At 42.9% G+C, this 23562-nt stretch overlaps 1 protein-coding gene across 2 annotated transcripts in view; it reads left to right on the top strand.

The window, feature by feature from the left end:
- Nucleotides 1-23562, top strand: part of vps13c (vacuolar protein sorting 13 homolog C) — a 353158-nt gene that overhangs the window by 162953 nt on the left and 166643 nt on the right. For both annotated transcript variants that reach the window (XM_060941799.1, XM_060941800.1), the window contains exons 41-52: nucleotides 16719-16832; nucleotides 17059-17162; nucleotides 17267-17434; nucleotides 17612-17916; nucleotides 18038-18185; nucleotides 18299-18443; nucleotides 18630-18757; nucleotides 18922-19082; nucleotides 19275-19525; nucleotides 19771-19994; nucleotides 20087-20179; nucleotides 20272-20637. In XM_060941799.1, the coding sequence (XP_060797782.1) occupies nucleotides 16719-16832; nucleotides 17059-17162; nucleotides 17267-17434; nucleotides 17612-17916; nucleotides 18038-18185; nucleotides 18299-18443; nucleotides 18630-18757; nucleotides 18922-19082; nucleotides 19275-19525; nucleotides 19771-19994; nucleotides 20087-20179; nucleotides 20272-20637 (2207 nt within the window). The remainder of the gene's footprint in view (nucleotides 1-16718; nucleotides 16833-17058; nucleotides 17163-17266; nucleotides 17435-17611; nucleotides 17917-18037; nucleotides 18186-18298; nucleotides 18444-18629; nucleotides 18758-18921; nucleotides 19083-19274; nucleotides 19526-19770; nucleotides 19995-20086; nucleotides 20180-20271; nucleotides 20638-23562) is intronic.

The raw sequence follows: 23562 nt of genomic DNA, 5'->3' as shown, positions 1-23562 counted from the left end.
CATCTACAGACATGGCTGACAAAAGTTCCTAAATACGTTTCACGTAGAATAAACCGTTCAGAAGTTATACGTCAATCAATTTTCAATGCTAAATTTTACATGCTTAAAAATTCATAACATATCTTCAAATTGCTCAAAACTGCTCATACTTCACACGCAAACCACTCATTGGGCATCTGACATGTTACCCAATTTCTGTGATTTTTCGCCACTGGGGGCGCTATTTTTGGGCAAAAAATCCAATCTTTCCTCAAATTTGGTCAAACTTCACGGCCACCCTCTTACTACCTCCCATGTCATGTACACCTCATTTTGGGAATTTTCGTCCATGGGGGGCGCTGTTTTTGGCCAACGCAATTGCTCCAAAACAGGTTTTTGGTAAATAATTCCATAATGCTTCTCCTTCACACCACTACCTTGTGATAGTACGTTGCTGTTGTAGACACTTATTTTTCCAACTCATAATCGCTCATGTGCAGCATAGCGCCACCTACTGACATGGGAGAAACCAAAAAATTTATTCTTCAAAAATCAATATCTCATCTTCTATTTTCTCAATCTTGATCAAACTTGATACGCACACTCTTAACAGGTCACCTGACATATGTGCCAAATTTTGTGAACTTTTGCCACTGGGGGCGCTGTTTTCAGGCAACAATTTATATCTCGGCTTCTGATTGGTCAAACTTGATCAAACTTTACAAAACAACTCTTCATAGGTCCCTTGACATGTATACCAAATTTGGTGAACTTTCACCACTGGGGGCGCTCATTGCGCTGTAGCAGTTGCAGGAGAGGTGTTTTCAATCATGAGGCACCAGGAGTATGTTGTTTTGGTTGCCTTAAACACACATGACTTGTGGACCACTGGGGGCGCTCATTGCACTGTAGCAGTTGCAGGAGAGGTGTTTACAATCATGAGGCACCAGGAGTATGTTGTTTTGGTTGCCTTAAACACACATGACTTGTGGGGAATGGGTAGGCAGTCAGGAGCAAGTGTTGTAGCATAGCGCCACCTACTGACATGGGAGAAACCAAAAAATTTATTCTTCAAAAATCAATATCTCATCTTCTATTTTCTCAATCTTGATCAAACTTGATACGCACACTCTTAACAGGTCACCTGACAGATGTGCCAAATTTTGTGAACTTTTGCCACTGGGGGCGCTGTTTTCAGGCAACAATTTATATCTCGGCTTCTGATTGGTCAAACTTGATCAAACTTTAAAAAACAACTCTTCATAGGTCCCTTGACATGTATACCAAATTTGGTGAACTTTCACCACTGGGGGCGCTCATTGCGCTGTAGCAGTTGCAGGAGAGGTGTTTACAATCATGAGGCACCAGGAGTATGTTGTTTTGGTTGCCTTAAACACACATGACTTGTGGACCACTGCGGGCGCTCATTGCACTGTAGCAGTTGCAGGAGAGGTGTTTACAATCATGAGGCACCAGGAGTATGTTGTTTTGGTTGCCTTAAACACACAAGACTTGTGGGGAATGGGTAGGCAGTCGGGAGCAAGTGTTGTAGCGTTACATACAGACTAATAGATGTCTAACAGAAGACAATCCTATGTAGCTATAGCTTGGTGACTGATGAGGTAAATACATTAATTTGGTTGGGAAGCCATGGCATAAAATGTTCTGTCCATGACAACATCTCAGCGCACCGTGTACTCTGTGTCCAATTCTGTGCTTTGTCACCATTGTGGGAGTAATGTCTCTTGCCAAAGAAGCTGTGGAAGGTATTTCGCGGGGACGCATGCCCCCGCCCCCCTTGGCCGCTGGCGCGAGGGCCCGTCGAGGCCGCTTGCGGCTTTAATTCTTCTTTATTTTTCTCCGCTGTTGGGCCATTTTCGGGGCGCTTGCCATGGGCGAAAACGCGCGAAATTTGGCGCCACTTCCGAGAATTGCCACCGCTACTCAGAACCAAAAGCCCACACTTGGCCGGGGCTCAGGGCCTCTATAGCGCCCCCTAAGTCGTTGTGATTTTGGCATCCCGCATTAAGGTGCCTGGTTGCCATATAGTTTGTAGTAGTGGCATGCCATTTGGTATGCATTTGTATCTCACTAAGCCGGACAAAAATGTAATGCCAATGTATTAGCCACGCCCAACAGGAAGTGAGGTAATTTCACTTTTGTGCGGAATGCATGGCCACGAAGACGGCGCAACTCCTCCTAGACCGTTCATAGGAATGTCACCAAAATTGATACACATCATCTACAGACATGGCTGACAAAAGTTACTAAATACGTTTCACGTAGGATAAACCGTTCAGAAGTTATACGTCAATCAATTTTCACTTCAAAATTTTACATGCTAAAAAATTCATAATAAATCTTCTAATTGCTCAACACTGCTCATACTTCACACGCTAATCACTCATTGGGCTTCTGACATGTTACCCAATTTCTGTGATATTTCGCCACTGGGGGCGCTATTTTTGGGCAAAAAATCCAATCTTTCCTCAAATTTGGTCAAACTTCACGGCCACCCTCTTACTACCTCCCATGTCATGTATACCACGTTTTGGAAATTTTCGTCCATGGGGGGCGCTGTTTTTGGCCGACGCAATTTCTCCAAAACGGGTTTTTGGTAAATTATTCCATAATGCTTTTCCTTCACACCACTACCTTGTGATAGTGCGTTGCTGTTGTGGTCACTTATTTTTCCATCTCATAATCACTCATGTACAGCATAGCGCCACCTACTGACATGGGAAAAACCAATAAATTTATTCTTCAAAAATCTATATCTCATCTTCTGTTTACTCAATTGTCATCAAACTTCATACGCAAACTCTTCATAGCTCACCTGACATGTACGCCAAATTTTGTGCACTTCTGCCCCTGGGGGTGCTGGTTATGGCAGAAATGATATTGCAGCTTCTGATTTGTCAAACTTGGCAAGCAAACTCTTTACAAGACCCTTTTTGGGGCGCTTGCCATGGTCGACATCGCACGAAATTTGGCTCCTTTTTGTTAGACTCCCACCGCTACTGAGGACCAGAAGCCCAGATCCAGGCGGGCCTCAGGGCCTCTATAGCGCCCCCTAACTCATTGTGATTTTGGCCTCCCGCATTAAGGTGCCTGGTTGCCATGTAGATTGTAGTAGTGGCATGCCATTTGGTACGCATATGTATCTCACTAAGCCGGACAAAAATGTAATGCCAATGCATTAGCCACGCCCAACAGGTAGTGAGGTAATTTCACTTTTGTGCGAAATGCATGGCCACGAAGACGGCGCAACTCCTCCTAGACCGTTCATAGGAATGTCACCAAAATTGATACACATCATCGACAGACAGGGCTGACAAAAGTTCCTAAATACGTTTCACGTAGAATAAACCGTTCAGAAGTTATACGTCAATCAATTTTCAATGCAAAATTTTACATGCTTAAAAATTCATAACATATCTTCAAATTGCTCAAAACTGCTCATACTTCACACGCAAATCACTCATTGGGCATCTGACATGTTACCCAATTTCTGTGATATTTCGCCACTGGGGGCGCTATTTTTGGGCAAAAAATCCAATCTTTCCTCAAATTTGGTCAAACTTCACGGCCACCCTCTTACTACCTCCCATGTCATGTACACCACATTTTGGGAATTTTCATCCATGGGGGGGCGCTGTTTTTGGCCAACGCAATTGCTCCAAAACAGGTTTTTGGTAAATAATTCCACAATGCTTCTCCTTCACACCACTACCTTGTGATAGTACGTTGCTGTTGTAGACACTTATTTTTCCAACTCATAATCGCTCATGTGCAGCATAGCGCCACCTACTGACATGGGAGAAACCAAAAAATGTATTCTTCAAAAATCAATATCTCATCTTCTATTTTCTCAATCTTGATCAAACTTGATACGCACACTCTTAACAGGTCACCTGACATATGTGCCAAATTTTGTGAACTTTTGCCACTGGGGGCGCTGTATATCTCGGCTTCTGATTGGTCAAACTTGATCAAACTTTATAAAACAACTCTTCATAGGTCCCTTGACATGTATACCAAATTTGGTGAACTTTCACCACTGGGGGCGCTCATTGCGCTGTAGCAGTTGCAGGAGAGGTGTTTACAATCATGAGGCACCAGGAGTATGTTGTTTTGGTTGCCTTAAACACACATGAATTGTGGGGAATGGGTAGGCAGTCGGGAGCAAGTGTTGTAGCGTTACATACAGACTAATAGATGTCTAACAGAAGACAATCCTATGTAGCTATAGCTTGGTGACTGATGAGGTAAATACATTAATTCGGTTGGGAAGCCATGGCATAAAATGTTCTGTCCATGACAACATCTCAGCGCACCGTGTACTCTGTGTCCAATTCTGTGCTTTGTCACCATTGTGGGAGTAATGTCTCTTGCCACAGAAGCTGTGGAAGGTATTTCGCGGGGACGCATGCCCCCGCCCCCCTTGGCCGCTGGCGCGAGGGCCCGTCGAGGCCGCTTGCGGCTTTAATTAGGGCCCGAGCCCTATGGGCGAAGGCCCTATTGTTCTTGTAAGAGTTCACTATTATTAGGGCCCGAGCCCTATGGGCGAAGGCCCTATTGTTCTTGTAAGAGTTCACTATTATTATTCTTCCGTCTCTTCTTCTTCTTCTTCTTTATTTTTCTCCGCTGTTGGGCCATTTTCGGGGCACTTGCCATGGGCGAAAACGCACGAAATTTGGCACCAGTTCCGAGAATTGCCACCGCTACTCAGACCCAAAAGCCCAAACTTGGCCGGGGCTCAGGGCCTCTATAGCGCCCCCTAAGTCGTTGTGATTTTGGCCTCCCGCATTAAGGTGCCTGGGTGCCATGTAGTTTGTAGTAGTGGCATGCCATTTGGTATGCTTATGTATCTCCCTAAGCCGGACAAAAATGTAATGCCAATGCATTAGCCACGCCCAACAGGAAGTGAGGTAATTTCACTTTTGTGCGAAATGCATGGCCACGAAGACGGCGCAACTCCTCCTAGACCGTTCATAGGAATGTCACCAAAATTGATACACATCATCTACAGACATGGCTGACAAAAGTTACTAAATACGTTTCACGTAGGATAAACCGTTCAGAAGTTATACGTCAATCAATTTTCGATGCAAAATTTTACATGCTTAAAAATTCATAACAAATCTTCTGATTGCTCAAAACTGCTCATACTTCACACGCTAATCACTCATTGGGCTTCTGACATGATACCCAATTTCTGTGCTATTTCGCCACTGGGGGCGCTATTTTTGGGCAAAAATTCCAATCTTTCCTCAAATTTGGTCAAACTTCACGGCCACCCTCTTACTACCTCCCATGTCATGTGTACAACATTTTAGGAGTTTTCGTCCATGGGGGGCGCTGTTTTTGGCCGACGCAATTGCTCCAAAACGGGTTTTTGGTAAATAATTCCATAATGCTTTCCCTTCACACCACTATCTTGTGATAGTACGTTGCTGTTGTAGACACTTATTTTTCCAACTCATAATCGCTCATGTACAGCATAGCGCCACCTACTGACATGGGAAAAACCAAAAAATTTATTCTTCAAAAATCTATATCTCATCTTCTATTTACTCAATTGTCATCAAACTTCATACGCAAACTCTTCATAGCTAACCGGACATATACGCCAAATTTTGTGCACTTTTGCCCCTGGGGGTGCTGGTTATGGCAAAAATGATATTGCAGCTTCTGATTTGTCAAACTTGGCAAGCAAATTCTTTACAAGACCCTTATTGGGGCGCTTGCCGTGGTCGACAACGCACGAAATTTGGCTCCTTTTGCTTAGACTGCCACCGCTACTGAGAACCAGAAGCCCAGATCCAGGCGGGCCTCAAGGCCTCTATAGCGCCCCCTAAGTCGTTGTGATTTTGGCCTCCCGCATAAAGGTGCCTGGTTGCCATGTAGTTTGTAGAAGTGGCATGCCTTTTGGTACGGATATGTATCTCACTAAGCCGGACAAAAATGTAATGCCAATGCATTAGCCACGCCCAACAGGAAGTGAGGTAATTTCACTTTTGTGCGAAATGCATGGCCACGAAGACGGCGCAACTCCTCCTAGGCCGTTCATAGGAATGTCACCAAAATTGATAAACATCATCTACAGACATGGCTGACAAAAGTTCCTAAATACGTTTCACGTAGGATACGCCGTTCAGAAGTTATACGTCAATCAAATTTCAATGCAAAATTTTACATGCTTAAAAATTCATAACAAATCTTCTAATTGCTCAAAACTGCTCATACTTCACACGCAAATCACTCATTGGGCTTCTGACATGCTACCCAATTTCTGTGATATTTCGCCACTGGGGGCGCTATTTTTGGGCAAAAAATCCAATCTTTCCTCAAATTTGGTCAAACTTCACGGCCACCCTCTTACTACCTCCCATGTCATGTATACCACATTTTGGGAATTTTCGTCCATGGGGGGCACTGTTTTTGGCCGACGCATTTGCTCCAAAACGGGTTTTTGGTAAATAATTCCATAATGCTTTTCCTTCACACCACTACCTTGTGATAGTACGTTGCTGTTGTAGACACTTATTTTTCCAACTCATAATCGCTCATGTACAGCATAGCGCCACCTACTGACATAGTAAAAACCAAAACATTTATTCTTCAAAAATCAATATCTCATCTTCTATTTACTCAATCTTGATCAAACTTGATACACACACTCGTAACAGGTCACCTGACATATCTCCCAAATTTTGTGACCTTTTGCCACTGGGGGCGCTGTTTTCAGGCAACAATTTATATCTCGGCTTCTGATTGGTCAAACTTGATCAACCTTGACACAACAACTCTTCATAGGTCCCTTGACATGTGTACCAAATTTGGTGAACTTTCACCACTGGGGGCGCTCATTGCGCTGTAGCAGTTGCAGGAGAGGTGTTTACAATCATGAGGCACCAGGAGTATGTTGTTTTGGTTGCCTTTAACACACATGACTTGTGGGGAATGAGTAGGCAGTCGGGAGCAAGTGTTGTAGCGTTACATACAGACTAATAGATGTCTAACAGAAGCCAATCCTATGTAGCTATAGCTTGGTGACTGATGAGGTAAATACATTAATTTGGTTGGAAAGCCATGGCATAAAATGTTCTGTCCATGACAACATCTCAGCGCACCGTGTACTCTGTGTCCAATTCTGTGCATTGTCGCCATTGTGGGAGTAATGTCTCTTGCCGAAGAAGCTGTGGAAGGTTTTTCGCAGGGACGCATGCCCCCGCCCCCCTTGGCCGCTGGCGCGAGGGCCCGTCGAGGCCGCTTGCGGCTTTAATTAGGGCCCGAGCCCTATGGGCGAAGGCCCTATTGTTCTTGTAAGAGTTCACTATTATTATTCTTCTTCCGTCTTCTTCTTCTTCTTCTTCTTCTTCCGTCTTCTTCTTCTTCTTTATTTTTCTCCGCTGTTGGGCCATTTTCGGGGCGCTTGCCATGGGCGAAAACGCACGAAATTTGGCACCACTTCCGAGAATTGCCACCGCTACTCAGAACCAGAAGCCCAAACTTGGCCGGGGCTCAGGGCCTCTATAGCGCCCCCTAAGTCGTTGTGATTTTGGCCTCCCGCATTAAGGTGCCTGGGTGCCATGTAGTTTGTAGTAGTGGCATGCCATTTGGTACGCATATGTATCTCACTACGCCGGACAAAAATGTAATGCCAATGCATTAGCCACGCCCAACAGGAAGTGAGGTAATTTCACTTTTGTGCGAAATGCATGGCCACGAATCCGGCGCAACTCCTCCTAGACCGTTCTTAGGAATGTCACCAAAATTGATCCACATCATCTACAGACATGGCTGACAAAAGTTACTAAATACGTTTCACGTAGGATAAACCGTTCCCAAGTTATACGTCAATCAATTTTCGATGCAAAATTTTACATGCTTAAAAATTCATAACAAATCTTCTGATTGCTCAAAACTGCTCATACATCACACGCAAATCACTCATTGGGCTTCTGACATGTTACCCAATTTCTGTGATATTTCGCCACTGGGGGCGCTATTTTTGGGCAAAAATTCCAATCTTTCCTCAAATTTGGTCAAACTTCACGGCCACCCTCTTACTACATCCCATGTCATGTATTCCACATTTTGGAAATTTTCGTCCATGGGGGGCGCTGTTTTTGGCCGACGCAATTGCTCCAAAACCGGTTTTTGGTAAATAATTCCATAATGCTTTTCCTTCACACCACTACCTTGTGATAGTACGTTGCTGTTGTAGACACTTATTTTTCCAACTCATTATCGCTCATTTACAGCATAGCGCCACCTACTGACATGGGAAAAACCAAAAAATTTATTCTTCAAAAATCTATATCTCATCTTCTCTTTACTCAATTGTCATCAAACTTCATACACAGACTCTTCATAGCTCACCTGACATATACGCCAAATTTTCTGCACTTTCGCCACTGGGGGCGCTATTTTTGGGCAAAAAATCCAATCTTTCCTCAAATTTGGTCAAACTTCACGGCCACCCTCTTACTACCTCCCATGTCATGTATTCCACATTTTGGAAATTTTCGTCCATGGGGTGCGCTGTTTTTGGCCGACGCAATTGCTCCAAAACGGGTTTTTGGTAAATAATTCCATAATGCTTTTCCTTCACACCACTACCTTGTGATAGTACGTTGCTGTTGTAGACACTTATTTTTCCAACTCATTATCGCTCATTTACAGCGTAGCGCCACCTACTGACATGGGAAAAACCAAAAAATTTATTCTTCAAAAATCTGTATCTCATCTTCTATTTACTCAATTGTCATCCAACTTCATTCCCAAACTCTTCATAGCTCACCTGACATATACGCCAAATTTTGTGCACTTTCGCCCCTGGGGGTGATGGTTATGGCAAAAATGATATTGCAGCTTCTGATTTGTCAACCTTGGCAAGCAAACTCTTTACAAGACCCTTTTTGGGGCGCTTGCCATGGTCGACAACGCACGAAATTTGGCTCCTTTTTCTTAGACTGCCACCGCTACTGAGAACCAGAAGCCCAGATCCAGGCGGGCCTCAGGGCCTCTTTAGCGCCCCCTAAGTCGTTGTGATTTTGGCCTCCCGCATAAAGGTGCCTGGTTGCCATGTAGTTTGTAGTAGTGGCATGCCATTTGGTACGCATATGTATCTCACTAAGCCGGACAAAAATGTAATGCCAATGCATTAGCCACGCCCTACAGGAAGTGAGGTTATTTCACTTTTGTGCAAAATGCATGGCCACGAAGACGGCGCAACTCCTCCTAGGCCGTTCATCGGAATGCCACCAAAATTGATAGACATCATCTACAGCCATGGCTGACAAAAGTTCCTAAATATCTTTTACGTAGGATAAGCCGTTCAGAAGTTATACGTCAATCAATTTTCAATGCAAAATTTTACATGCTTAAAAATTCATAACAAATCTTCTAATTGCTCAAAACTGCTCATTCTTCACACGCAAATCTCTCATTGGGCTTCTGACACGCTACCCAAATTCTGTGATATTTCGCCACTGGGGGCGCTATTTTTGGGCACAAAATCCAATCTTTCCTCAAATTTGGTCAAACTTCACGGCCACCCTCTTACTACCTCCCATGTCATGTATACCCCATTTTGGGAATTTTCGTCCATGGGGGGCGCTGTTTTTGGCCGACGCAATTGCTCCAAAACGGGTTTATGGTAAATAATTCCTTAATGCTTTTCCTTCACACCACTACCTTGTGATCGTACGTTGCTGTTGTAGACACTTATTTTTCCAACTCATAATCGCTCATGTACAGCATAGCGCCACCTACTGACATGGGAAAAACCAAAACATTTTTTCTTCAAAAATCAATATCTCATCTTCTATTTACTCAATCTTGATCAAACTTGATACGCACACTCTTAACAGGTCACCTGACATATCTCCCAAATTTTGTAAACTTTTGCCACTGGGGGCGCTGTTTTCAGGCAACATTTTATATCTCGGCTTCTGATTGGTCACACTTGATCAAACTTGACACAACAACTCTTCGTAGGTCCCTTGACATGTATACCAAATTTGGTGAACTTTCACCACTGGGGGCGCTCATTGCGCTGTATCAGTTGCAGGAGAGGTGTTTACAATCATGAGGCACCAGGAGTGTGTTGTTTTGGTTGCCTTAAACACACATGACTTGTGGGGAATGGGTAGGCAGTCGGGAGCAAGTGTTGTAGCGTTACATACAGACTAATAGATGTCTAACAGAAGACAATCCTATGTAGCTATAGCTTGGTGACTGATGAGGTAAATACATTAATTTGGTTGGGAAGCCATGGCATAAAATTTTCTGTCCATGACAACATCTCAGCGCACCGTGTACTCTGTGTCCGATTCTGTGCTTTGTCACCATTGTGGGAGTAATGTCTCTTGCCGAAGAAGCTGTGGAAGGTATTTCGCGGGGACGCATGCCCCCGCCCCCCTTGGCCGCTGGCGCGAGGGCCCGTCGAGGCCGCTTGCGGCTTTAATTATTCTTCCGTCTTCTTCTTCTTCTTTATTTTTCTCCGCTGTTGGGCCATTTTCGGGGCACTTGCCATGGGCGAAAACGCACGAAATTTGGCACCAGTTCCGAGAATTGCCACCGCTACTCAGAACCAAAAGCCCAAACTTGGCCGGGGCTCAGGGCCTCTATAGCGCCCCCTAAGTCGTTGTGATTTTGGTCTCCCGTATTAAGGTGCCTGGTTGCCATGTAGTTTGTAGTAGTGGCATGCCATTTGGTAGGCATATGTATCTCACTAAGCCGGACAAAAATGTAATGCCAATGCATTAGCCACGCCCAACAGGAAGTGAGGTAATTTCACTTTTGTGCGAAATGCATGGCCACGAAGACGGCGCAACTCCTCCTAGACCGTTCATAGGAATGTCACCAAAATTGATAGACATCATCTACAGACATGGCTGACAAAAGTTACTAAATACGTTTCACGTAGCATAAACCGTTCAGAAGTTATACGTCAATCAATTTTCCATGCAAAATTTTTCATGCTTAAAAATTCATAACAAATCTTCTAGTTTCTCAAAACTGCTCATACTTCACACGCACATCACTCATTGGGCTTCTGACATGTTACCCAATTTCTGTGATATTTCGCCACTGGGGGCGCTATTTTTGGGCAAAAATTCCAATCTTTCCTCAAATTTGGTCAAACTTCACGGCCACCCTCTTACTACCTCCCATGTCATGTATACCACATTTTGGGTATTTTCGTCCATGGGGGGGCGCTGTTTTTGGCCGACGCAATTGCTCCAAAACGGGTTTTTGGTAAATTATTCCATAATGCTTTCCCTTCACACCACTACCTTGTGATAGTACGTTGCTGGTTGTAGACACTTATTTTTCCAACTCATAATCGCTCATGTACAGCATAGCGCCACCTACTGACATGGGAAAAACCAAAAAATTTATTCTTCAAAAATCTATATCTCATCTTCTATTTACTCAATTGTCATCAAACTTCATACGCAAACTCTTCATAGCTCACCTGACATATACGCCAAATTTTGTGCACTTTCGCCCCTGGGGGTGCTGGTTATGGCAAAAATGATATTGCAGCTTCTGATTTGTCAAACTTGGCAAGCAAACTCTTTACAAGACCCTTTTTGGGGCGCTTGCCATGGTCGACAACGCACGAAATTTGGCTCCTTTTTCTTAGACTGCCACCGCTACTGAGAACCAGCGGCCCAGATCCAGGCAGGCCTCAGGGCCTCTTTAGAGCCCCCTAAGTCGTTGTGATTTCGGCCTCCCGCATAAAGGTGCCTGGTTGCCATGTAGTTTGTAGTAGTGGCATGCCATTTGGTACGCATATGTATCTCACTAAGCCGGTCAAAAATGTATTGCCAATGCATTAGCCACGCCCAACAGGAAGTGAGGTAATTTCACTTTTGTGCGAAATGCATGGCCACGAAGACGGCGCAACTCCTCCTAGGCCGTTCATAGGAATGTCACCAATATTGATAGACATCATCTACAGACATGGCTGACAAAAGTTCCTAAATACGTTTCACGTTGGATAAGCCGTTCAGAAGTTATACGTCAATCAATTTTCAATGCAAAATTTAACATGCTTAAAAATTCATAACAAATCTTCTAATTGCTCCAAACTGCTCATACTTCACACGCAAATCACTCATTGGGCTTCTGACATGCGACCCAAATTCTGTGATATTTCGCCACTGGGGGCGATATTTTTGGGCAAAAAATCCAATCTTTCCTCAAATTTGGTCAAACTTCACGGCCACCCTCTTACTACCTCCCATGTCATGTATACCCCATTTTGGGAATTTTCGTCCATGGGGGGGCGCTGTTTTTGGCCGACGCAATTGCTCCAAAACGGGTTTTTGGTAAATAATTCCATAATGCTTTTCCTTCACACCACTACCTTGTGATAGTACATTGCTGTTGTAGACACTTATTTTTCCAACTCATAATCGCTCATGTACAGCATAGCGCCACCTACTGACATGGGAAAAACCAAAACATTTTTTCTTCAAAAATCAATATCTCATCTTCTATTTACTCAATCTTGATCAAACTTGATACGCACACTCTTAACAGGTCACCTGACATATCTCCCAAATTTTGTAAACTTTTGCCACTGGGGGCGCTGTTTTCAGGCAACATTTTATATCTCGGCTTCTGATTGGTCAAACTTGATCAAACTTGACACAACAACTCTTCATAGGTCCCTTGACATGTATACCAAATTTGGTGAACTTTCACCACTGGGGGCGCTCATTGCGCTGTATCAGTTGCAGGAGAGGTGTTTACAATCATGAGGCGCCAGGAGTATGTTGTTTTGGTTGCCTTAAACACACATGACTTGTGGGGAATGGGTTGGCAGTCGGGAGCAAGTGTTGTAGCGTTACATACAGACTACTAGATGTCTAACAGAAGACAATCCTATGTCGCTATAGCTTGGTGACTGATGAGGTAAATACATTAATTTGGTTGGGAAGCCATGGCATAAACTTTTCTGTCCATGACAACATCTCAGCGCACCGTGTACTCTGTGTCCGATTCTGTGCTTTGTCGCCATTGTGGGAGTAATGTCTCTTGCCGAAGAAGCTGTGGAAGGTATTTCGCGGGGACGCATGCCCCCGCCCCCCTTGGCCGCTGGCGCGAGGGCCCGTCGAGGCCGCTTGCGGCTTTAATTATTCTTCCGTCTTCTTCTTTATTTTTCTCCGCTGTTGGGCCATTTTCGGGGCGCTTGCCATGGGCGAAAACGCACGAAATTTGGCACCAGTTCCAAGAATTGCCACCGCTACTCAGAACCAAAAGCCCAAACTTGGCCGGGGCTCAGGGCCTCTATAGCGCCCCCTAAGTCGTTGTGATTTTGGCCTCCCGCATTAAGGTGCCTGGGTGCCATGTAGTTTGTAGTAGTGGCATGCCATTTGGTACGCATATGTATCTCACTAAGCCGGACAAAAATGTAATGCCAATGCATTAGCCACGCCCAACAGGAAGTGAGGTAATTTCACTTTTGTGCGAAATGCATGGCCACGAAGACGGTGCAACTCCTCCTAGACCGTTCATAGGAATGTCACCAAAATTGATACACATCATCTACAGACATGGCTGACAAAAGTTACTAAATACGTTTCACGTAGGATAAACCGTTCAGAAGTTATACGTCAATCAATTTTCGATGCAAAATTTTACATGCTTAAAAATTCATAACAAATCTTCTGATTGCTCAAAACAGCTCATACTTCACATGCAAATCACTCATTGGGCTTCGGACATGTTACCCAATTTCTGTGATATTTCGCCACTGGGGGCGCTATTTTTGGGCAACAAATCCAATCTTTCCTCAAATTTGGTCAAACTTCACGGCCACCCTCTTACTACCTCCCATGTCATGTATACCACGTTTTGGGAATTTTCGTCCATGGGGGGCGCTGTTTTTGGCCGACGCAATTGCTCCAAAACGGGTTTTTGGTAAATAATTCCATAATGCTTTTCCTTCACACCACTACCTTGTGATAGTACGTTGCTGTTGTAGACACTTATTTTTCCAACTCATAATCGCTCATGTACAGCATAGTGCCACCTACTGACATGGGAAAAACCAAAAACTTTATTCTTCAAAAATCTATATCTCATCTTCTATTTACTCAATTGTCATCAAACTTCATAGGCAAACTCTTCATAGCTCACCTGACGTCTACGCCAAATTTTGTGCACTTTCACCCCTGGGGGTGCTGGCTATGGCGAAAATGTTATTGCAGCTTCTGATTTGTCAAACTTGCCAAGCAAACGCTTTACAAGACCCTTATTGGGGCGCTTGCCATGGTCGACAACGCACGAAATTTGGCTCCTTTTTCTTCGACTGCCCCCGCTACTGAGAACCAGAAGCCCAGATCCAGGCGGGCCTCAGGGCCTCTACAGCGCCCCCTAACTCGTTGTGATTTTGGCCTCCCGCATTAAGGTGCCTGGTTGCCATGTAGTTTGTAGTAGTGGTATGCCATTTGGTACGCATATGTATCTCACTAAGCCGGACAAAAATGTAATGCCAATGCATTAGCCACGCCCAACAGGAAGTGAGGTAATTTCACTTTTGTGCAAAATGCATGGCCACGAAGACGGCGCAACTCCTCCTAGACCGTTCATAGGAATGTCACCAAAATTGATACACATCATCTAGAGACATGGCTGACAAAAGTTCCTAAATAGGTTTCACGTAGCATAAACCGTTCAGAAGTTATACGTCAATCAATTTTCAATGCAAAATTTTACATGCTTATAAATTCATAACAAATCTTCTACTTGCTCAAAACTGCTCATACTTCACACGCAGATCACTCATTGGGCTTCTGACATGTTACCCACTTTCTGTGATATTTCGCCACTGGGGGCGCTATTTTTGGGCAAAAATTCCAATCTTTCCTCAAATTTGGTCAAACTTCACGGCCACCCTCTTACTACCTCCCATGTCATGTATACCACATTTTGGGAATTTTCGTCCATGGGGGGGCGCTGTTTTTTGGCCGTCGCAATTGCTCCAAAACGGGTTTTTGGTAAATAATTCCATAATGCTTTTCCTTCACACCACTACCTTGTGATAGTGCGTTGCTGTTGTAGACACTTATTTTTCCAACTCATAATTGCTCATGTACAGCATAGCGCCACCTACTGACATGGGAAAAACCAAAAATTTTATTCTTCAAAAATCTATATCTCATCTTCTATTTACTCAATTGTCATCAAACTTCATACGCAAACTCTTCATAGCTCACCTGACATGTACGCCAAATTTTGTGCACTTTCGCCCCTGGGGGTGCTGGTTATGGCAGCAATGATATTGCAGCTTCTGATTTGTCAAACTTGGCAAGCAAACTCTTTACAAGACCCTTATTGGGGCGCTATTATTATTAGGGCCCGAGCACCGTACAGTGCGAGACCCTATCATTGCCATGTGTCCAATTCTGTGCTTTGTCGCCATTGCAGGAGTAATGTCTCTTGCCGAAGAAGCTGTGGAAGGTGTTTCGCGGGGACGGAGACCCTATCATTGCCATGTGTCCAATTCTGTGCTTTGTCGCCATTGCAGGAGTAATGTCTCTTGCCGAAGAAGCTGTGGAAGGTGTTTCGCGGGGACGCATGCCCCCGCCCCCCTTGGCCGCTGGCGCGAGGGCCCGTCGAGGCCGCTTGCGGCTTTAATTATTCTTCCGTCTTCTTCTTCTTCTTCTTCTTCTTCTTCTTTATTTTTCTCCGCTGTTGGGCCATTTTCGGGGCGCTTGCCATGGGCGAAAACGCACGAAATTTGGCACCACTTCCGAGAATTGCCACCGCTACTCAGAACCAAAAGCCCAAACTTGGCCGGGGCTCAGGGCCTCTATAGCGCCCCCTAACGTGTTGTGATTTTTGCCTCTCGCATTAAGGTGCCTGGTTGCCATATAGTTTGTAGTAGTGGCATGCCATTTGGTACGCATATGTATCTCACTAAGCCGGACAACAATGTAATGCCAATGCATTAGCCACGCCCAACAGGAAGTGAGGTACTTTCACTTTTGTGCGAAATGCATGGCCACGAAGACGGCGCAACTCCTCCTAGACCGTTCATGGGAATGTCACCAAAATTGATACACATCATCTACAGACATGGCTGACAAAAGTTGCTGAATACGGTTAGCTCACCTGACATATACGCCAAATTTTGTGCACTTTCGCTATTATTATTAGGCCCCGAGCACCGTACAGTGCGAGACCCTATTGCTGCCATGTGTCCATTTCTGTGCTTTGTCGCCATTGTGGGAGTAATGTCTCTTGCCGAGGAAGCTGTGGAAGGTATTTCGCGGGGACGCATGCCCCCGCCCCCCTTGGCCGCTGGCGCGAGGGCCCGTCGAGGCCGCTTGCGGCTTTAATTCATGTTGCACCTGCACTTACCCAAAATAATGTCACTTACTGAGGTCCTCTTCTAGTACAAGCTTATGACCTGAATATTCAGTGATATAAAATGAAATAAAATTAGTAATATTCTGGAAGGATGACCGTTTGTTTGTTTGTTTGTTTGTATTTATTAATTATTTTAAATATGTGTTTTAGAGAACATACTACTATATTAATACTATTATACGATTAGTTTTAATAGGAAAATTAATCCGTCAAAAAGCATTTATTTTTTTGCTCATTCTCTTGAAGGGTGCCAGGAATTATGGAGTTGACGGATTGCTGATTACATTTTTAATATTTACATACATGAAGCAGCATCTTTATTATTGTTCCATCTCCAGGGAGGTCCCATTATGAAGGAGACATCATTGATCTAAAAATCCTTGTGCAGCTGGGGGCCTTCAATATGTTACTGTGTGACCAGCACTGCAACATTGCTGACATGAAGATTCGGGGTCAGATTTATGTAATCTTGTACCAGTTATGTTAAAATTATGCCAGAATTTTCATATTCTTTTTGTGGATTTTATGTAAATATTACATAAATCTATTATATATATAAAAGTTGATCCATATTTGAGAATCAGATGAGTGTCTGATTACTGTTTACCCAACGTTATCATCAGCTATGATTGCTATGCCACTAAAGATTCATTAAGTCTTTCTCAAACACCTCTCTAGATGTACATGGGTCTTTCTTGATGAAGGAAAGTGAAACACACATGTCTGCTAGACTGCGTGATTTTGTTGTCATTAATGTAGACCCAAAAGCAGTTTACAACAAGGCAAGTCAACAGTGCTAATGCCCATAGACACATTATACAGTGCAGCTAACAGCAGAATCTAATATTTTATACATTTTTGCTTACCATGTATTTTTTTTTTCTAGGTTGTCTGTATTGTGGATGATGAAGTATTCAGCTTTAATATGAGTCTGACCCCTAAAGCTACTGAAGGAGAGGGATACACAGACACCTCAAAGGTAGATGGAAAGGTCAAACTCAGTGTGGGCTGCATTCAAGTAGTCTATCTGCAAAAGTTTGTCATGACATTGGTGGTAAGTTTGAACATACACTTACTAGTTAAACAAGTCACAATTATTTTATAACATTCACATATTACACAGTTTATGATTTTTGTTAGAGTTGTTTTTGTTCAAAGAAATATTTTGCTATCATTAGGATGCAAATCAAGTCCCATTAATTATGACTCATTCTGAATGTACCCATACTAGAAATTCGCCAGTAGCTTTCAAATGGCCAAGGAGGCTTTAAGTGTGGCCACAGCACAGGCAGCAGAAAAAGCAGTCTCCAGTGTAAGGGACTTTGCTCAGAAGAGTTTCAGAATCTCCATGGACATTAGACTAAAGGCCCCACTCATCATCATCCCTCAGTCATCCGTGTCTCATAATGCTGTGGAGGTCGACTTGGGGCTAATCACTGTGAGGAACAGTTTCTCTCTGCTTCCAGTAGAGAATTGTCCACTGCCTGCTGTCATAGATAACATAAACTTGGAGCTAACCCAGCTTAAGCTGTCCAGGTGAAAATTGTTTTAAAAATATCATGGTTGTTCTTAAGGTTTTCTTGGTCCATCATTATCGGCACAGTTTGTGTGTTTGCTGTAATTTTGTAATATGGTATGGGTTTTATGATAATTTTAGAATCTTTATGGAGGAAGATCTAAATAAATCTAGTTCTGAGCTCCTACAACCAGTGAACCTCGTCTTGTCAGTCAGACGTAACCTTGCTGCTACGTGGTACCATAAGATGGCTGCCCTTGAGGTAGATGGAGATCTGAAGCCCATGGAAGTGAGTCCTTATTTTCCTTCTATGCATGTCTGCAAAACAACTTCTAATATGTACACAAGAACTACAGCAGCTACAGAGTCAGTGCTATACTGTCCTCTCATATTTTATTACAGGTAGCTTTGAGTCAGGATGACCTGGTTCTCTTATTGAAGATTTTGATGGAAAACATTGGAGAGGCCAGTAGCATTCAGCTACACATCAGCCCAGATCCAGGAATACAACAAGCAAATGTGCCTACCAGATCTTGCACACATAATGGTAACAGATACACCACTTCTTAAAAAATAGTTTTAACTACTTTAAAATGGGCTTTTAATGTTCTTTTAATGTTGCTAAGCAATTCCCATGTCTATGGCACACTTCTGAATATTGTACTCTCACTCTCTCTCTCTCTCTCTCTCTCTCTCTCTCTCTCTCTCGCGCTCTCTCTCTGTGCATGCGTAGTCTCTGAGAATGTCGTTGGAAGACAGCCAGAGAGCAAATCAGCAGAGAATGAACTGGTGGAGACTGTGAAATTCAATTTTAATGTTGAGTCACTTGGTTTGGTACTGTACAACAATGATCCCACACAGGTGTGTGTTCTTAGTCATCACAACTCATGTTTATATGCTTGTACTGTCATGAGTGATATTCTCTCTCTCTCTCTCTCTCTCTCTCTCTCTCTCTCTCTCTCTCTCTGTGTGTGTGTGTGTGTGTGTGTGTGTGTGTGTGTGTGTGTGTGTGTGTGTGTTTTTAGCCTGGTGTGCATCAGGGGAGTTTGTGCATAGGAGAGTTTATGCTCCATAAAATAACTACTTCTGGTAAATTGTTCAATGACAACAGTCTGGAGGTTTCTAGTATTCTCACCACCTGTACCCTAGATGACAGAAGGAGCGGCCTTGAGCGAATCACATCCAGGTGAGACAGATCTACTTGTATACGACCCACATGCCTTTTAAAATAACCACTCACATAATATACTGTATTTTGCAAGATGAGTCTCACATTAGATTAAATTATTAACCATATCCAAGATAGAAAAAAAAGTTCTTATTTTTCTTGACTTTTCACCAGTTCTGTGTCTATTCTGTATATCTCTTTGATGGTCAGAATGCTGGGAAAGCGTGACAACAGCTCAGATGCCATGATTGACTTGACATACTTGCAGAAGAGGGATGAATGTTCTGTGGTAGCTGTGTTCCAGAAACTGTATCTCTGTGCCAGCATGGAATTTCTCATGGCTGTAGCTGACTTCTTCATCCAGGCTCTGGCCAAGTCCCAGGGCACAGTGTCAAATAAACCAAAACCACTCCCACTCAAACAGATCTCAGAGCAAAAGAGCCAGGGTGAACTGAAGACAGGTACAGGATTAATCAAACCCTATTTCCTGTACTGCATTTACTGTCTATATTTTGCACTTGAATAACACCCAAGATTGAGGTTAACTGGGAGAATTTGTACCAAGGTTCTACAGTTGACTTTTAGTGCTCATCAGTAGTCAGAAATAATATTTTGTGTTCTTAGTAATTAATGTATATATATTTTCATTATTTCATGTACTGAGATAAATGTCTTAACGAAAGACCTATGATTTTGGTGTTTGTAGCCACAACCAAGAGGACCATGCTGCGTGCCATTGTGATAGATCCAGAGGTGGTGTTTGTGGCAAATCTAATGAAGGCCAATGCTCCTGCTTTAGTGGCTTCCTTCCAGTGTGACCTCAGTCTGATCTCAGAGGAGGCATCGCAGGTCATGAAAGCCAACCTTAAGGGTCTCAAAATTCTTGCCTGCCCATTCATAAGGAATAAGGACAGCAAGGCCGTAACCACTGTAAAAAATTATTTGTTGCTGTTCACAATTGTTTATTAATAGGTGTAAAATATTAGTTCTAGTACTTTTTAATATGCTATATTTTTCACTAGGTGCTTCGGCCGTGTTCTGTTGTCCTTGAAACCAAAATTTCAGCCAGTGGTCCACTCACAGGCTCAGTCACTGTAGATGAAGTCATTATAAAAGTGAGTAGCACGGTATCTTCAAACACACTTAGATGAGTTTGCCTGGTGTAGAATTGCTTTGAAATGTTTCGTGCACTTTTCTTTTTGCACAGATCTCCCCAATAATCCTCAACACTCTCCTGACGATCACTGCAGCCATGACCCCTAAGCCCAAGGAGGTTGTGGTCAATCAGAAGCCTGCTGAACTGAGCACAATATGGGCTGTAAGGAACATCTACTCCTGCAACTACTGGTTCCTGGATGTTGAGACTGCAACTGAGGTGACTGAGAAATTCCAGGAGGTACACAGCAGCAAAAAGGATGAGACCTTTAGAGCTGATGTGAAGGTGGTGCAGGTGACTCTGGAGTCTGGCCAGGGCCACCACACTGTTCCCCTGCTGCTGGCTGAGTCTTCATTGTCTGGCTGTGCACGAAACTGGTCTTCTTTGCTCAATGTGTCTGCAGATATGACACTAGAGGTTGGTGTGCTTGCATAGTCCACTCCAGAATTATTTGGACCCTTCATGAAAATAAGCAACTTGTGCTATACAAATGTTTTAAAATCACATTCTTTTCATTTTTAAAATGTTTGAGCTGCTTTCAAAATTGACATCCCATGCTTAATATTATATGTAATGTTATATATAACGTAATGTTAAAGCCTACACTGAAAAGAATAATAGCAGTGAATCTCTTCCAATAATATATAAAATAGTTAGAGAATACCTGTACAGTGATCATGGACCATCCACATGAAAAATTTAAGCTCTGTGATATTCTTATCTTTGTATGTTGTTTTAATTAGGGATGCATTGATACTGATACTGGTGTTAGGTATCAATGCAATCTCATCCTTATTTCACCTTACTTGTAAAACATGCCCCAATACCGGGTGATACAATGTGAAGTAACGTTAGTGTACATTGTCATGCTGATAAACCAACGAGATGAAGTAACTGTGATTTGGACATATTTCAAGAATAATGATGGCAATCAAAGCAAAGCAGACTGCAAAACTGCAAACTGTGCTCTGTGAAAATATCAAGAGGAGGTAGTACATCGTCCTCCCACAATACAAGTAACCTGGTAAAGCATCTTTACATTAAAATACGAGTTCATCGCTAGAGGCACACATCAGCAGAGAACTATAAATGGTGCTAAATATTATTTTCAAACATGTTCCTAATTGGTTAATACAGTGCTCAACATAAATGAGTACACCCCCTTTGAAAAGTAACATTTTAAACAATATCTCAATGAACACATACAATTTCCAAAATGTTGACGAGACAAAGTTTAATATAACATCTGTTTAACTTATAACGTGAAAGTAAGGTTAATAATATAACTTGCATTACAAATTTTTTCAGTTTTACTCAAATTAGGGTGGTGCAAAAATGAGTACACCCCACAACAAAAACGAGCTACATCTAGTACTTTGTATGGCCTCCATGATTTTTAATGACAGCACCAAGTCTTCTAGGCATGGAATGAACAAGTTGGCGACATTTTGCAACATCAATCTTTTTCCATTCTTCAACAATGACCTCTTTTAGTGACTGGATGCTGGGTGGAGAGTGAGGCTCAACTTGTCTCTTCAGAATTCCCCATAGGTGTTCGATTGGGTTCAGAACAGGAGACATACTTAGCCACTGAATCACTTTCACCCTGTTCTTCTTCAAAAATCCAACAGTGGCCTTAGATGTGTGTTTAGTTGTGTTGGAAAAGTGCACGACGACCAAGGGTATGGAGTGATGGTAGCATCTTCTCTTTCAGTATAGAGCAATACGTCTGTGAATTCATGATGCCATCATTGAAATGCAGCTCCCCGACACCAGCAGCACTCATGCAGCCCCACATAAGGACACTGTCACCACCATGTTTCACTGTAGGCACCATGCATTTTTCTTTGTATTCCTCACCTTTGCGACGCCATACGGTTTTGAAGCCATCAGTTCCAAAATCATTTATCTTGGTCTCATCACTCCAGAGTATAGAGTCCCAGTAGTCTTCATCTTTATCAGCATGGGCCCTGGCAAACTCTAGGCAGGCTTTTTTGTGCCTGGGCTTTAGGAGAGGCTTCTTTCGTGGACGGCATCCATGCATGCCATTTCTCTGCAGTGTACGCCGTATTGTCATGGGAAACAGTCACCCCAGTTTGACTTTCTACTTCTTTAGATAACTGCAGTGAACTTGCATGCCAATTTTCTTCAACCCTTCTCATCAAAAGACGCGCCTGTCGAGGTGTTAACTTCTGTGGACGACCTGGATGTCTCTGTGAGATGGTTGCAGTTCCATCTTTCTTCAATTTTTGTTCCACTTTTGCTACAGTATTCTGACTGATGAGTAAAGCTTTGCTGATCATCTTGTAGCCTTCACCTTTGTGGTGTAAAGAAATTATTTTCTTTGGGGAATTCTGAGGAGACAAGTTGAGCATCACTCTCCACCCAGCATCCAGTCACTAAAAGAGGTCATTGTTGAAGAATGGAAAAAGATTGATGTTGCAAAATGTCACCAACTTGTTCATTCCATGCCTAGAAGACTTGGTGCTGTCATTAAAAATCATGGAGGCCATACAAAGTACTAGATGTAGCTCGTTTTTGTTGTGGGGTATACTCATTTTTGCACCACCCTAATTTGAGTAAAACTGAAAAAATTTGTAATGTAAGTTATATTATTAACCTTACTTTCACGTTATAAGTTGAACAGATGTTATATTAAACTTTGTCTCATCAACATTTTGGAAATTGTTTGTGTTCATTGAGATATTGTTTAAAATGTTACTTTTCAAAGGGGGTGGACTCATTTACACTGAGCACTGTACAAAAATACTTAACCCCCCCACCACCACCACACACACACACACACACACACACAGACGATCCAGGAAATTTTATCAGTGAATTTGTTATACACTGTACGCACAGTTATTAGGCAAGTTGTATTCCTGAGGATTAATTTTATTGTTGAACAAATACAGTGCTCTCAGTCAATCCAAATAGTTAATAAACCTAAAACCCGAATTTTAACAAAGGAAAAGGGAGTTTAGGCTTTCTCAGGGGAATATACAAGTGTGCACAATTATTAGCCAACTAATTATTAGCCAGTGTGCAGAATTATTATGCAACTAAATGAAAAGCTAAAATTTTCCCATCTCACTTGTTTATTTAAATTTTTAGAGCAAGTGTAACAAATAACTCCGAATTAACAAATAAACACTTTGGCATTTCAAAAATATTCAGTGACCAATATAGCCACACTTCTTTTCAATAATTGCCATGAGCCTTCCATCCATGGAGTCTGTTAGTTTTTTTATTTGTTGACAATCAATTTTTTGTGCAGCAGCAACCACAACCTCCCAAATGCTGTTCAGAGTGGTGTGTTGTCTTCCCTCACTATAAAGC

Source organism: Neoarius graeffei, chromosome 15, assembly GCF_027579695.1.
Source record: "Neoarius graeffei isolate fNeoGra1 chromosome 15, fNeoGra1.pri, whole genome shotgun sequence".
Classification (NCBI taxonomy): Eukaryota; Metazoa; Chordata; class Actinopteri; order Siluriformes; family Ariidae; genus Neoarius; species Neoarius graeffei.
The sequence above is the reverse complement of the archived record's forward strand: the minus strand, read 5'-3'. Positions and strand labels throughout refer to the sequence as shown.